Source organism: Glycine soja, chromosome 9 (genome assembly GCF_004193775.1).
Source record: "Glycine soja cultivar W05 chromosome 9, ASM419377v2, whole genome shotgun sequence".
Taxonomy (NCBI): domain Eukaryota; kingdom Viridiplantae; phylum Streptophyta; class Magnoliopsida; order Fabales; family Fabaceae; genus Glycine; species Glycine soja.
The window spans coordinates 41,948,476-41,965,410 of NC_041010.1; the positions used below are offsets into that span (position 1 = coordinate 41,948,476).

The 16,935-nt window shown below is 29.3% G+C and overlaps 2 protein-coding genes across 3 annotated transcripts; one reads left to right on the plus strand and one right to left on the minus strand.

Annotated features, from left to right (window-relative positions):
- Nucleotides 1–1,986: 1,986 nt before the first annotated feature.
- On the plus strand, nt 1,987–5,155 carry LOC114369003 (myb family transcription factor PHL11-like). Its single transcript, XM_028326307.1, has 6 exons — nt 1,987–2,802; nt 3,344–3,420; nt 3,887–3,947; nt 4,142–4,214; nt 4,399–4,468; nt 4,594–5,155. The coding sequence occupies exons 1-6, from the start codon at nt 2,667–2,669 to the stop codon at nt 4,972–4,974; spliced, it is 798 nt and encodes a 265-aa protein (XP_028182108.1). The 5' UTR covers nt 1,987–2,666; the 3' UTR covers nt 4,975–5,155.
- Nucleotides 5,156–5,751: 596 nt separating this feature from the next.
- Nucleotides 5,752–10,228, minus strand: LOC114369002 (isoflavone reductase homolog). Of its 2 annotated transcripts, none has more exons than XM_028326306.1 (4): nt 9,847–10,228; nt 6,565–6,805; nt 6,171–6,374; nt 5,752–6,055 (listed from the first exon to the last, which is right to left on the minus strand). In XM_028326306.1, exons 1-4 carry the CDS (start codon nt 10,174–10,176, stop codon nt 5,889–5,891), a joined length of 942 nt encoding a protein of 313 aa, XP_028182107.1. In that variant the 5' UTR covers nt 10,177–10,228; the 3' UTR covers nt 5,752–5,888. The 2 variants fall into 2 exon arrangements, with proteins under 2 accessions (XP_028182107.1, XP_028182106.1); XM_028326305.1 differs by having other exon boundaries at nt 5,752–6,070; nt 9,847–10,226.
- Nucleotides 10,229–16,935: the final 6,707 nt, after the last annotated feature.

The following is a 16,935-nucleotide window of genomic DNA, read 5'->3' on the forward strand; positions in this document are numbered from 1 at the left end:
TTTTGAACATTTTCCCACCATTATGACATTGTAACCCAACAGAACATGTGATCCATAGTAGATTGGAATGCCATGCCAACTTGTCATGTAGTATAATACTGCCGGCTCTTGTGTAATTGACCACATGGTTTGTCATTTTGTAAAAATAAGAGGAAAACCAAAGTGTTATTGTCTTAATTAACTTTTTTAGAGTTTAAAAAAATAAAAGATTTAAATTACTTGATCATTCTTTAAGATTGTAAGTATAAAAATAATTTCCTTAAGTAGTGTATTTGTGTATCTTAAAATGTGAAATAAAGGAAAAAAAAGTAAAAGTCAAAAGTTTTTGAATTTTTTAAAGTTTCTTTAAAATAACTTATTTTTTATTTTGATTTATTAAGTCAAATTTCTCCTTTTAAGGAGAAGAAAAAAATACATTATCTAAATGTAAAAAGGGAGACATATTACTAAACTAGCAAATGACGTGTAAAGAGAATAGTTAATTAATTATCATATTATTAATCACTTGTTAAATAATTTTGTTTAACCTTTTAGTGAAAGTTTTTTAGGCAGGAAGAGTTTGTCCCAAGTGAAAGGAATTGTCACAAGCTAGGATAAAGGAAGAATCACAAGAACTCACAAAAAAGAAGAAGGAAGAATCACAAGCAAACTTTTTCGATTCTTATGGTTGAGTTTCAAATCTGCAATTACTTGGCCATAATATAATTTAACTTTATAGCAAGAATTAAATTAATCATGGGATAAAGCAGTAGTACTGTAAGAGATAATATTTCCAGTGCGTGTGAAGGTAAGACGGACCCAAAGAACAAAAGGAATAAAATCTAGGCATTAAAAATTGGGCAGAAGACGATAAAAAGGGAGTAAACCAGACAGAAGAGAACACAAAATGTTAGATCTTGAAGGATTATCAGCTCTTCACGGACTAAACAATCCTTAAACCAAGCATGCTACTATCTTGCATAGTTGGACACTATTTTTAGTAGTTAAAATATCATCGTGATGATCCAACTAAAAATAAGTTAACACTACGTACACTTGGAGATTAAAATATGAAATTATAAAACGAAATTATAATTTTAACACTTTTATAATTTATTATATATAATATTTCATTACAATTTATTTTTTAAATTGCATATTTTATTACAATTTCAATTATTGATTTTAAAATAAATGTTTGCAATTTCGTGTTTTAACATATTCCTCACTTTACTGATAAAAAAACTTATTCCTCACTTTAAAAGGATTAAAGTTCAATAAAAAAAAATTGCATAAAATGGTTCCTAAAATATTAGAATGGATATATGTTTAAATAATTAGTTGGGAACAGCTTCTATGTTATTGGACCACCTTATACAAAATTCTCTGCCTAAATTTAACATAGTAGTTGGGATAGAACAGAACAGAACAGAACATTATTTTGTTCTTTTTCACACATTTGTTTTTATAAAAATCATTATGTACCATTTTTTTATTATAATTTCATTCATGTTTTATTTTATTTATAAACATGTTAAGTATAAAATAAAATTTATATTTCTATATTCACTTTCTGTTAAAAGGGGGTCAATGACAATGGGCCATCGAGAGATTTTACTAAATAGTTTTTTTTTTTAAAAATAAAAATTATCAAAGATAGATAGAATTTATCTTCTTATAGTCCATTCCTCAGCCGGAGAAGGAATATTCTTCCGTCAGCATCATTAACGGACAAACCGAAACGTGTTCATTTGGTGGGCCCCACTTCTCTCTCCCTCCAATCGAAATCCATGTGACCCTCTAACTCTAACGTGACCTTCCCTTTTGGACTCTCATCATTCATTTCTCTTAGATCCGAATCTTCCACGCTGGCATCCACGTGTCCCCCATTCCATAACACACACCGTTCGATCCTCCCTAACAAACTCACTTATTCCGATCCAACGGACACAACGAGCACCTTAAGTCTTTGAATTTCATCTCCCCGATTAAAAAACTTGCTATCCACGATGCTACTTCGAATTCGTCGCCGAGATTTCCTCTAACATGTTCCTCAAACTAACTATTCTAGCTGCTAATTTCTACCATGCTCATATTAATATTAATATCATATCATGTCATCTACATGCATAATGCATTGCACCTAAACATGCCACATACTTAATTATTTATCATTAGATACTAAATAATTGAACCACTGTTACAAAATAGCATTGTATAAGTCCATGAAACGCCGTATATAATGCTTTTGTTATTATTATTAGCGTTGCTTCTTACGCCATTGAGCCATTTTCCTTTTTTCAGCAGCACTAGTTCCGTGTTTGTGTCTAATCAATGATGTTGTGTTGTGCTCTGTTTTCCTCTGACTTGTATGGTTTAGTTCCAATAGGTTATGATTGCTAACAATCAGAATCAGAGTGTGTTGGGGAATTAGAGAATCTTCTTCCATTAGCAAAAACACCGTGACTAGTTGCAGAGGGTAAATGGTATATCTTATTGTGGACTACGTACGAGGATCCCTTTTCTTCTTTTCCGCTTTTGGGATAGAATGAAGGCGCAGTTTGGCAGAGAGGTATAAAGCAAAAGCTCCAAGTGGGAATTGTTCGAATTTGCTTTTTCTAAGTTGAAAAGAAAACAAGGGTAGCTGAAGCCTTGAAGGTGAACAAGTGTAGTTTGGGAGGTGAGTGATGGAGGGTGGAGGAAGAGAAGGTTACAATGGAATTGTGATGACGATGACACGAGACCCAAAGCCGAGGCTACGGTGGACGGCAGATCTTCATGACCGCTTTGTGGATGCAGTCAAAAAGCTTGGTGGCCCTGATAGTATGTAAAATATTTTCTCTCATTATATAATTTGGTGTTTTTTTTTCTCATGTATAATCACAACAATGAAATTTGAATCTAAAACTTTGTGTAAATTATCCAAATCTTCACTAGGCCGATCCAAGTAGGTTATATTTGTTGGTGTTGTTGATACAAAAGAGTTAACTTGGAAGATAAGTTTTTGTTAGTCTTTCACAAAATTATGTATTATCTAGGAAACTGGAATTCGTGTAATCTGCATGCTGATGTAGCCCGACATTTCTGCATATGATAAATTAAAGTAGTATTTGGTGTTTCCCTCATTTGTATAGTCTTTTTCCTTACAAATCCTTGGCCCATTAAGGAGGATGAAAGGGAAAATGTGCAATGGAAATATCCAATCACTTTCCTTCATGTTTTAGCTCTAGGGTTTTTGCTTGCCCAGCTAATATACGCTGGCTAATCCAATATTATTTTACTAATCTGCTTATCATTAAATAAAAAAATCTAATCTTCGTGTCAGAAAATGACATTAATCTGAAACGGTTTGTTTTGTGTTCAGAGGCGACTCCCAAGTCTGTTCTGAGGTTAATGGGCTTGAAAGGGCTGACACTATATCATTTGAAGAGCCATTTACAGGTAATCAGATTTAACTCTTTATCTTCAGCCTTTTATATATAATAGATTTCATTCATGAGGATACCGTTTAATAATGTAAAAGGAAAAATAGATTTTGATTTGATATTATCATTAATTAATTAGTACCATAAAAAAAATTGTAGAAAGATTTAAACAAAGTAGTACAAATAGAAGGAGGAGTGAAAATACTGATTTTATGAGTCAGATATTTTGGAATTTGATGAAGAGACAATAGTTGAAAACTTGGAATATTTGAAGGAGAACACTTCAATCATGAGCCGGCTTTTCTCTTTCTCTTTTTTTTTTTTTCTAAATACTATTTTATTCTATATAATGTTCTGAGTGACTATAGTTCAAATTTGTCTTCCTCTCTGTCTTTACTTTTCTTGCTTTATCCTAACCATCATCAAAGAAAATACCATTTAGAAGAATAATCTGGAATTTCTCGTTATTTGTTAATTTGCAGAAGTATAGACTTGGACAGCAAGCTCGGAAACAAAATGAGGATATGCACAAAGAAAATAATAGTGAGTCCATTGCAAGTTTTAACAAACACTGGGCATCCCATGCATTTCTTTTACTTATTATCTAGAATAGTTTGTCCAACTTCTCCCACAGAGATTTTGTCCTTCCATTTATTTACTTAAATAGAGAACATAAAATCGGGAAATGTTTGGTAATAATGTAATAATATTCTTTCCATGTTTCTGTTTCTTTTTAGGATGTTCGTATGTAAATTTTAGCAATCGTTCTTCAGCACCTAACACCAGTTACAGAGGTGATGATGAAGGGGGGTATGTTTTAGATTATATGCATATAGTTTCCATGAGCCAAACTCTCATCTAAATTTCGTATCCACGTGATTAGCATTTATAGTTTTGTGTACTTCAAAAAAACAGAAAACAAAATAAGTAGTGTAAATACAACTGATTGCGAAAATTTCTCATTTTCCTAACTGATTTTTCATAACCAAAATAGAGAAATCCCAATAGCAGAAGCAATGAGGTGTCAGATTGAAGTTCAAAAGAGATTGGAAGAGCAGCTAGAGGTATTTATCCTTTTTAACTTTCATAGTTTTACCTAGTCCTTCTTTTCTGTAAGTTGTGGTTTCCTAACAAAGTTTTGTAGTACAATTGTAGAAAGTCTCAATTCACTTGTGCAAATTGGCAATAGGTACAGAAGAAATTGCAGATGAGAATAGAGGCACAAGGGAAGTATTTGCAAGCCATGTTAGAGAAAGCACAGAGAAGCCTTTCCCTGGATGGGCCAGGCAGTCTTGAAGCATCAAGAGCTCAGTTGACTGAATTCAACTCTGTTTTGTCAAATTTCATGGAAAATATGAAAAAAGATAGCAAAGAAAACATAATAGAAGTGAGTGATTTTTATAGTAAGAGCCACGACTCAGCTTTCCATTATCAGGAAGTAGGGAGAGACCAAAAGCCCAAGGTTGAAGGGGGTTCAATTCAATTTGACTTAAACATCAAAGGTAGCAATGACCTTGTATGTGCAGGTGGAGCTGAAATGGATGCCAATATGATTTCATATAGGGTATAAATTTTTTGACTTGTCATATGTTTGACCATTAGATTGAATAATGCTATATAACCCACCCCTAGTTATTCTCAATAATTTTCTCCTTCTCTTTTACCAGTTGAAGTTGCGTATCAGGACAGCATGTTATCTCTACCTTTTATATATTCTATTGTCTACTCTTATTTCCAATTTTCACAAGACAGAACTTAGATGCAAATTCACAAGTACTTTTAGTACTATTTTTCTATTAAAATTAAGTTTCACCTCGATGGTTCCACAGTAAAGAATTGTATTCAACTAATTAACTTTTTTCCATTTCTAGAGTCGCATACACTTCCACATAATTTGAGCAACCGAGTTACAAAACAGAGTAGGGAGATTAAAGGGTGTTCCTTGGATCCAACCCACTATTCACGTTTTAGTAGCAATTGTGAAAACATACCAATGCCATACAGTTTATTAACCTTTCCTTTCCCTGGTTGCTGTTCAGTATGGATAATTCAGTTTCAAGACTGCATGTTCAATCTCATGGCACAAGTTAGTCTGGGTTTATGAGCCAAAAATAGGCTGCGCGGTAAGGTTTTAAATTGCGGTTGTAATTTTGACATATTTCTTGATGTTGGAAGAAATAGCAGACACATGCTGCTACAATTGTGGTAAAAAAAAAAAGCCCCCCAAAAAGCTTTGGCATTGTTTCTAAAATCCTAGTTGCAGAACCTTTTTTAAAAACCTTGCTATTCAGTTCAAAATCGTCACGTTTGTTTTTCTCTTTTCAGTCCCCAGTTCAAAGGCTTGCAATTGCAACATCAACCGTAATCAAGGTCACTATTATTTATGTCAAGTTCTTGGGGACTTTAGTTAAAAAAAATATTTCACAATCACATCAAACATGATTACAAACCATTCAACAGACATAGAATCACTGATAAGTAAGGTCAAATACATAATTTTTCATGCTTATAAACTTTTAGGTATTCATCCATGCGGGTGTACTTCACCTCAGGATAAAGCTCTGACGCTTCTTCTCCACCTTCTCCTATTTCAAAGTTTGTCAAACAACCTTCATAGAAAATATGATAGAAATGCCCCACCCCCACTTGAGCTGCATAGTCCAAACCTGTAACTCACATTAATCAAAGTCTTTTTTTTTTTGTTGATGATATGAATGAATTAGTCAAATAATTCAGTTCTTTCTCTTCGGGGTGTATTTTTTTTACCTTTGATGGAAGCAAGAAAGTCTTGTTCATTTATGCTGGACTTCTCTAGTTGTTTTCCTATGAGTTTCTCCCACTTTTCAATTAGCTGTCTTTGAGTGAGAATGTTTTCTGGTGGTCTTAGGTATACCGTCTTGTTCAATGTTCGAGGATCATCAATTGTCTTTATTGTGTATGCTGCAACATCATCTTCATTCATATAAACAACTGCATTGTGAATTCATTAATTAGTACAAAGTATTAGACCACATGTGCATGCATGTGTTTAAATTTGGTAAACTATGAATACATTTCGCATACTATGACACATACAAATATAAAGAAAGTAACGACACTATGACACTTTCTTTCTAACACTTGTTTTATGATTGATTGGAATTTTTAAAATGTGGAGTACCTTTGACATTGCCATCACCATAGAGAAGGACCTTGTCTCGTGGAGGGAGGAGAGTCCCCATTTGAGAGAGGTTACCAGCGAAGTAACCCGCAAAGCAGTTAGCAGAAATGTAAGTGAAAGGGATGTTGGCATCCTCAATTGCTTTCCTTACGGTCATTTTCTCATCAAATGTCACTCTTCCCGGTTCAAGTGCATGTCCCATAAGTGCAGGGTCCATGCCAAATTCTGAAGGCAAGAAACGCTAGAGAAAAACCAAATTGTATAATGATTAAAAAAATGTGATTCTAATATAATTTTGAAATAAAACATTTTAATTAAGGTCTTATTTGGAACAACTTTTTTTTTAAAGGATTTGCAAGAATTTATGAATAGTTTATTTGGACTTATCTTATGTCATGACTCATAAATAACAGTATTCGGGAGAGCTTTTTAAAATATTTATAGTTAGTCATAGGATTTTAGATTATTACCATAGAAAAATGTTAAGAACATATTTTTAGAAAAAAAAATTGAACATATTATTTCTTATTAGTTGAAGTTTTAAAAATCATAAAATTTATATATTTTTACATCATATTTAATTAATCTATTATGATTTTATAATTTTTAATAAATTTGAACTAATAAATAAAAAATGTGTTAAAAGTAACCTAACTCTCCTTTCATAAGCACTTCAAGATATAGTTTATGCGAAACCCATGACAAAAACACTTTCGAATCCCACCGGGGCCAAACATATAAAACATGCATATTTTTCATTTTATCTTTTCCTTCTTCCTTCAAATTAAATATTTTATTTTATTCATTTCTTCGTCCCAAATTAATACTAATTTTAACTACTATAACAAAAACATTATAATTACTTGTTTCTAACAAATTTATTTATTTATTAGAAGTTTCTTTCTTTTCGCTAAAAACATAATTTAATTAACTAATTTTTATTTTTATTTGTTACTAGTAATTTCTTTCATATATTGTAATTTTTTTATGTTTCCCTCTATGATGGTATGTAGTGGTGAATTTTTTTTATTGAAAATATACATGTGAATGGTGAATTTTTCGAGTTTATACTATGACTTATTATATATATATATATATATATATATATATATATATATATATATATATTGAATTTTAAGAACTTACAATATAAATTCTTATATAATAAGAAATTATTAAAAAATATCTTAATTAAGTTGCTATTTTTAACGGGTCCTAAATTGTATCCGCATGTGAATCAATTAAGATTAAATTATTCTCACATTTGTAGTTACCAAAAGATAGAAAAAACTTTTAACTATAAAAGAGAGAGAGACGATCGAATTCTAAAATTTCCTTTTGACTGAAGACGAATTGTAGTTAATGAGCTAATATATTGTTACAAAAGATTATTTTTTTTTGGTGGAAAGTTACATAAGATTTATATTATTAATACGGTGGGCACTTAACTTTATGAGTTGAATTTATTTCTTTAATTTGAAAATATTTTTTGTTTTAAAAAGCAGAAAATATTAATGAAGTCAAACTGTAACTGAAGAATCTAGTCATTTGAGTAATTCCAACTCGCATTTTTTTTTACCCCTTATATCCGTAGAAAATGAGAAATCCAACTCCTCTTTTCTTTTTGAGTCGATAGTTGGATAACAAACATCGTTTTCAGAAAAATCTTTTAAATATTATATATATTATTTATTATTTACTACTACTAAGAAACTAAAAGGTGGAATATGCCTATCTACATGAGTTCTAAAACGAAATGGAAGTGCATCCTATACCATAAGGAAACTAATAAGGTGCAATGTGTCTATATATCTACGAGGGTTTTAAAAAAGAAATGGACGGGATGAAGTACATATCATATTTAATTATACATATTTATTTGAAAGTTAAAATAAGCTTTGTGTATCACATGAAATAATTATACACGTTTATTTTACTTATTATCAAATTTTAGTTTTTTAATTTAACGTGTAATATGTTTTTAGAGTATATAAATATTGATTAAGATTATATATCTAAAATATTTAATTTATCTAAATTTTATGTACATGATTATTAAGATATATGATATTAAATGATTCAGTGGTTGAATTCTGCAAAACTAAAAGTTGCTAATAAGTAAATTAAATAAATCAAAATAACTAAATTAAATATGCAAACCATATAACAAAACAAAATCTACGACTTTTTATAAACTTTAAAAAAAATTGTGTAGTTTTTTGTTTTCATTAGATTGTCAGTCACATTATGTTTGTTATTAATTTGGGCCGGACCAATATTATTATTTTCAAACCTGCACAGGAATTGGGTCATATACTTTTGGTTTATGAATATATGTCAAATGAATGCTAAGGGATCACCTTTCTGGTATATTTTGTGCTCTTATTATCTAATTTTTTGTATTGTCTATTACCTAATAAGTGTCCATTTTATTTTACTGTTTTTTGTATTTATTGTATTGTCTGTATAAGTTTTTCTTGCTCTTTCCTATTCCAATTTGATTTGATTTTGAAATGAATAAAAAAATGACAGCTTTATTTTGCACCTTTGGTTCTAACTGCAGCTTTTGAATAAATTGCCCATATATTTTTTTAAGAAAAATATTTTTGACACCGTATCAATGTACAAATTATTAGAACAACACTGACTTTGAGGGAAAAAAAACAGATATTGTATAATATTATTAACATCATTATTTAGACAATCGATATAGAATATTGTCAAATTCACACATCTTGACACATTCTATATTGGTTTCAAGCAAAACTCATATAGAAATATGTCTCCCAGAATGGTTTATAAATTATTATTGAGAGTATTCGACTTTTAAAGATAATAATTTCATTCAAAACCATTGTTGAAACCTTTTAAGAACTTTCGTGAAAAGATTTTTTTATTTTTTTTGTAATAATATCCACTTGATTAACCTAATAAAAGTTTGACTTGAAAGAACTTGAAGGCTAAATTATATATATATATATTTTATAGAAAAGTTGCATCCTCTCTGTACTCAATCCTCACATTAGATTAAACTGTCTCAGGAAGTTTTAAACCCAATTCACATGTTATTTTAAGGAGTGATCTCTAATTCTTAGAATATACTACAATCTCAGGTGGCCAAAAACTGACATTAAAATGAACCTTTCGGTCGATGTAAGCTAGCTTTTGTATCTCTTGACTAACTTTTAACTATCTATCATTCTACCTCAATTTTTGACTTAAAAAGATTGAATAATGCTACAACATATTATACATATATAGGTATAGAGATATACAACATACCTTAACGTTCCCTGCAGCCTTGATGGCCTCCACAAGTTTGAGCTGCACCAACAAGTTGTGAGAGCGAAAATGAACACCAGACATGGTGCAAATCACAACATCCACAAGCTTCACTGCTTCCACTAAGCTCTGGTGATCAGAAACAGAAGCCTCCACAAGGTGAGCACCTTGCTTCTTGAATGAAAGCAGCATCTGCACCTTCTCAATGTCAAGACCAATCTCTGGACGTTGAAGAACATAGGTTTCATGGCCTTGTTCTAAACTTGCCTTCACTATTCTCCTCCCAACATACCCAGTTCCACCCACAACAAGAACCTTGCTCTTTCCCATTGCCTCTAGCTCCTTAATACTAGTTTATTTGACACTTGCAAAATCGACCAACAAAGGCCAACTATATATAAAGACTTTATGATAATTAAACTCAACCTTTACCTGCACGTTTAGTTTGGTCTTTCTTGTGCATAATAATATATATTTTGAGACCACTATTATTCTTTAATTTAGTTTCTACCCACCAACTCAAACAAAGAAAATATAGAATAGTTTAAGTTACTCTCATTATAAAAAATTGATGGCCTCCAAAAAAGAAATATATATTAATGTCAAGCTTTAGGATTAATTTAAAATAATAGTTTTTTATATAAAAAAATACTTATTATTCATTTATTACATTTTTATACAATGAACAATTTCTTTTGAATAAAACTTTATTATTTTCAGATACTTAATTTTAAAAAAATATATGCAATATTAATTTTAAAATTAATATCAAATAAAAAAAGTTGTTTTTTTAATAGGTAAGCATTTTAAACAAAGCGATTAATTTGCTTCAAACAAACAAAAAAACAAAGCGATTAATTAAGCTAATAACTAAAGGTAGGTTGATTTCTCAATTTCGCAAAAGCTGTGGACATATATAATGCCTATTTCAAAGGAATGATGGAATTAATGAATAAGAGCTGATAGTAACAACTCTCATCATGAATCCCTATTCCCTAAACGATATGTCTGTTATTGTCTTAATTAATTCTTTAAGTTATCTTTGTCAATGTGGTTCCTTAAACTCTGAACTTTAATAATTTCTTTTTAATATATTTTAATCTAACACTAAACTTTAATAATAATAATAATAATAAAATATTGAGGTTCATAGAATCAGAGATCAATTAGACAACGACTTTTTGATGTCATTGTGACGCCTGTGACCCCTTTTAATTAATTATCTCGAGTTTGGTTTTTTCTACATATTATATTAACTAGTAAGTATTTATATGTAGACGGGAAGGTGATGGATTTTTGGTGATCTTGTTCCATCATCACTTTTTGAAAAAGAAAACTTCGAATTTCATATTTTAGATTTGTCTAATTTGAATTGGTAACATGTAGAAAATGGAAGAGAAAGGAGTTTAAGGAAAAGAGGATGTTGAGTACTTTTTTTCTTAATCGGAAAAGGACAAATATATTGAAAAGGTACAGGGTACCAAAAAACCCATGTACATGAAGTTAAAAATTCTAAACCATCTATTAAAGGTTATAAAATATTTTATCATCCCCAAGTAAAATATCTTTGTTACATATACCCTCCCCTGTTGCAAATAAAAGTCACTGTCAACAAACCAAGACCCATCCTTCACCACTCCATAATAGGATGTTGAGTACGTTGAACCACAATGCATGTGGAAACCATTAACCATAGCAGTTGGCTGATCTATTCTTCCAAATTCAAATGAAAAGCGGAAACTATATACATAATCACAATAACAAATAAAATAATATAATGCTCGTTTTGTGTTAAGTTATCAACAAAATAAATATAAAAATTAGAACGGTCGCATATATCTGAATTTATAAAAAAAAAACAATTTAATTAAGTTTTTTAATCTTCTAGATCTGTATATATAATTATTTTATTATATATATAATTACAATAATAAATTATATAAATACAAGTATATATAATTATAATAATAAATTAAAATATTATGGAAATATTGCATGAGATGTAAGTTATTGAGTTGTGATAGAACTAAGGAAAAATCAGTTTCATGGATTGTCACATTGAAGATAAATTAGCCACTATTGCATCAGACTTAAATGATTATTGTTATCAATTTCAGCTTATAGTAAGCTCGTATTTTTAACTCACAATATCGATATTGATCACTGCAGTGCAATTAATTAAGATGCCATTTGGTGCTAATTAATAAATCTCGAGTTTCGGTTTCCAGCAACATATTTCATGCATTATCATAGAACATTTAATTTGAAGCTTTTGTTCAATTGTTTGGCCATCTTCCCTCAGTCATTGCATTCGCATTTGAATCATATATATCAATATGTACACCACACTAGCTAATTTCTTCCTTAAAATAACATTTCTGGTTTACGTATGAGCTGGCACAGTGATCATATTAAACTTTTTAAAGCATTGTTCTTTCGATCAAAGGCTTTAAGATTCAATAATCAGAATTTTCATTGTTTTCTGGCTGAATTCACCTGACAAATTAAGTTGTTGGAGTAGTTGGTTTAACATGCTTCTATATTCTATATATAACCTCATTATAGTGTTTTATATATATATATAAAAAAAAAAAAAGTTATGCGGTGTTTCCCACCAGCAGCAGTACGTATTATATAGTTGAATGATAATATAATATTCTCCCTTCCTGTAAACCTAATTTAGTTGGTATCCAGGCTTGTTTTTACTAAATAAGCTATATATCTATATATATTATTTATGAAACTTTTTTTTAAAAAGAAAGTTTGAATATTCAAATCGACAATATTTCTAATTATCCTCAAAATATAAATTCATTACTGTATTATAAAATGAAAAAAATTCATATAAAATATTGGCTCAACTTTTTGGGGGTTTTCTTTTCTTTTCCGCACCAAGAAATCTCTATTCTTCTCTTTTGGGGGTTTTTCTTTTCTCTTCTCGTTTATACAAATAGGAATGACTCAACTTTCCTTCATCAGGATGTAGAGAAGAAAATAGGAATTTTACTAAAAATATATGCTTAAATATCTGTTATTTAAAATTAAATAATTTTATTTTTAAGAATTTTGTTATGCTTTAAATTCTTAAGATATTGCTTATCTATAAATAAGGGTGTTATTATTTTATCATTTAGGTTTGATATTAACAGTTTTTTTTTTTGGGTATAGAGATATTAACAGTTTGATAATTAAGAATGAGACATTTTTAATAAAATATTTTATTTTTTATTACACGTCTGCTCTATTTATAGAACTTAATTAGGAATACAGGTTCAATAAGCTCCTTATATAATATTGGATAAATATTTATGAATATCCAATTTTATTGGACACCTTAAGAGTGTGTTTGGATGAGGAAATTTAAAATTTTGAGAAATTTTAAATTTTAAAAAATTTAAATACTTAAATGGGAATTCTTTTATTTTCAAAATTTCGTGTTTAGATAAAAAAAATTAGAATTGTTAGGATGAAAGAAAATGAATGCAAAGAGAAAATAATATATGGTTGGTGTGCTTCCAAACAGAAAAATATTGATGCAGTATGGGGAGTCACAGTGGGACCCAGACACGACAACATACACTATCATATCGACCACAACATTCAGTCAACGGTGCAAGCCATGTCTCAGGCCCTTTGTGCCGGTGAGCACCTCCACCATGTGATAGGAAATTAAAATTGTTAGGATGAAAGAAAATGAATGCAAAGAGAAAAGAAGATATGGTTGGTGTGCTTCCAAACAGAAAAATATTGATGCAGTATGGGGAGTCACAGTGGGACCCAAACACGACAACATACACTATCATATCGACCACAACATTCAGTCAACGGCGCAAGCCATGGCTCAGGCCCTTTGTGCCGGTGAGCACCTCCACCGCGTGATAGGCAATGACGGCTGCTCCCCTAACTGTCGGGTGCAATTCTACGTGTCCCCTACACCCGCACCCGATCGACGTTTCACGAGCTTAGACGATGTTTCTTGAATGAGAGGATCATTATCCACATGAGGAAAGAGTCGCAAGTTCGAGAACGGGATTTCGAAAACTTTCAGGTGGAAGAGAGGATGAAGGTTATAAAGAAAATACACTAACATTTTGGAAGGTTCTTCTATCAAGAAGAGAAATTCAATTTCTCACCTTTTAGAAGGAAATTTAAATTTCACATTTTTAGTTGTTTAAAATTCTAAAAATTTAAATTCTTCATAAAAAAAACATCTAAATAATGAATTTTAGATTAAAAAAATTTAAATTCTCTGATAAATTATTTTCCTTAGTTAAAATTCTTTATCCAGATGCTCTCTAAGAAATATATAGTCTATTTACAAGTTTGCTTGTTGCAATACCATTTTCTGTCCCAGGTTCGAGACATGACCGTCTCTTTGCTCCAACAACCAAAAACCCTTAAGAGTGTGTTTTGATAGAGAATTTTAACTGAGAAAAGTAATTTATTAGAGAATTTAAATTTCTTTAATCTAAAATTTATTGTTTGGATGTTTTTTTATGAAGAATTTAAATTTTTGAAATTTTAAAACAAAATTTTAAACAACTAAAAATGTGGAATTTTAATTTCTTCTAAAAGGTGAGAAATTGAAATTTTCTTCTTATATAAGAACTTTTCAAAACGTTCACATATTTTCTTTATAACCTTCATCCTTTTTTCCACCTAAAAGTTCCCGAAATCTCATTCTCAAACTCGTGACTCATTTTCTTTCACCTTCACAATTTTAATTTTTTTTATCCAAACACAAAATTTTGAAAATAAAAGAATTTTAATTTACGTATTTGAAATTCTTAGAATTTAAAATTTCTTAAAATTTTAAATTTCTCCTTCCAAACACACTCTAAGAGATATGTAAGTTTGATAAGTAATATGATTTAATAAGATAGAGATAGAAAAAAAATGGACGTAAAATAAGTGTCACTCCTATATCATTACTGTATAATATACTCCTTTTATTTCCTTAAAAAATATTCTTACAGAATCACATGATTTCATATATGGTACAATTTTTTTAAGAGTGTTGCTTTGGGCACCCCCCAGTTTTGCTGGGGCACCAACAACGTTGGTGAAAGGGCTAAAATGTTCTTCACCATTTTGATATAAAAAGCTAAAGTGACTCGTCTCTGTACGAGTCACTGTTCATTTCTCTCCTACGGCGCTTCTTCTTCTTTCGTCTTCCTTTTAGCCCGCCATAGTGCTTCTTCTTCCTTCGAGCTGAATTTTTTTCTCCTCGTGGTAGTCTACTTCATTCTCCTTCACGCATGTCGTGATCTCCTTCATTCTCCTGGTGGTTCGTGGTTCTTCCTCGTTGTGATTCTTCTTCTTCTTCGTGGTTGCGGTTCTTTTTTTTTTCCTCCACTTCCCGTGCGACTGTGGTTTTTCTTTTTTCCTTCTTTTTCCTCCACTTCCTGCGCCATCTTCTTCTTCCTCTCCAACAAAAAAAATGACATTTTTCAGAAAAAAACCTTATACGGTTCAATCCGTATGACTCATACGGATTATACGGATTGCTAACCCGTATGGTTTTTTTTTTAATAATTTTTTTTTTCAATTTTTCTCCTTCTAAATTTGTTTTTTTTGAAATTTTTTTATTTGTCAATTATTATTTAAATTGTTTCATAGTGTAATGTTAGTGAAATTTTTTTTTTGATTTATATGTTAAGTATTGATTTTATTTATAAAAAAATATTAGTTATTACTAATATTTGATTAGATTGCTAAAATTAAAATTAGATTGGTGAAACAATTCATTTCCAATATTGTTATATTATATTTGTCTAACTTTTAAAAAAATCGAAACAAATATTTAAAAGATATTGAATTTGTTACTAATGAAAAATATTGAATTCATAATTAAAAATAATTTAAATTTGTTAGTTACAAAAAATATTTAAACAAAAATTTTTAATAATTAAAATTTGTTATAAAAATATTGAAACATAATTTTTAATCGTACAATAAATCTCTTAATTATAAGAATTATGAAACTAAAATTCAAAATTTAAAATATGATAAGATTGTTAGTTTAAGATAATGATTAAAATCAAATTTAAAAATATATTTGATTTGGTAGTTATAAAAAATATTGAAACCAAAATTTAAAATTTAAGATATGATAAGATGGTTAGTTTAAGATAATGATTGAAATCAAATTTAAAAATATACTAAATTTGATAGTTATAAAAAATATTGAAACCAAAATTTAAAATTTAAAATTTAAAATATGATAAGATTATTAGTTTAAGATAATAATTGAAATAAAATTTAAAAATATATTAAATTTGATAGTTGTAAAAAATATTAAAACCAAAATTTAAGATTTAAAATTTAATTATTAATCCATGCAGATTAAAAAAAATTTAAAAATTTAAAAACATATGGATTATCAATCCCTATGAGTGATACACCTTAACAATTTGTATGTTTCTAAAAAACACTCAGAAAAGGACTAACGAAAGCTAACTTCCCTAGCTATTCTACATAATTTTTATCCCTCATTTTTATCCGCGGAAGTTGCATATCAGGATCTGTCAAAAAAAAAAAGTCGCAATTCCCTGTTTTTAAGGGGAGATCTTAATATAATTGAGTGTGGGTAATTTAATTTCAAGATTGAATTTTTAATTTTATAGACTATTTAAAATCGTCATGTTTGCTTTTCTTTTTTCATTTTATACCGGATAGATTGAGTAAATAACTTTGGTCCTGATTATATAAACCAATTGTTCATGAAAAAAATGAAAATTCTTATTTATATATTTATGTCCGATCGTTAGTTTTGTGAAACAATTATGTCTTGGAGTAATGTTTAAAGTTGTATTTTTTAAGATTAATTTGACTATAATTTATAAGATAAAAAAGTTCAAAAAACAATTTATGTTTATAAGATATAATTGTCATACTTTTATATTTTTAAAAATTAAATCAGAATTTTCTTTTTTTAAAGACTAATTATCACTTTTAAATATTTAGAAACTAAAATTTTCATTTACCCCTTTCTGTTTAATTCAAAGGCTTGTAATTGTAACATCAACTTGTTGGGGAATTTTCACAATTAAAGTATACATGGATTTTTTATTTTTTTTTTAGAGATAA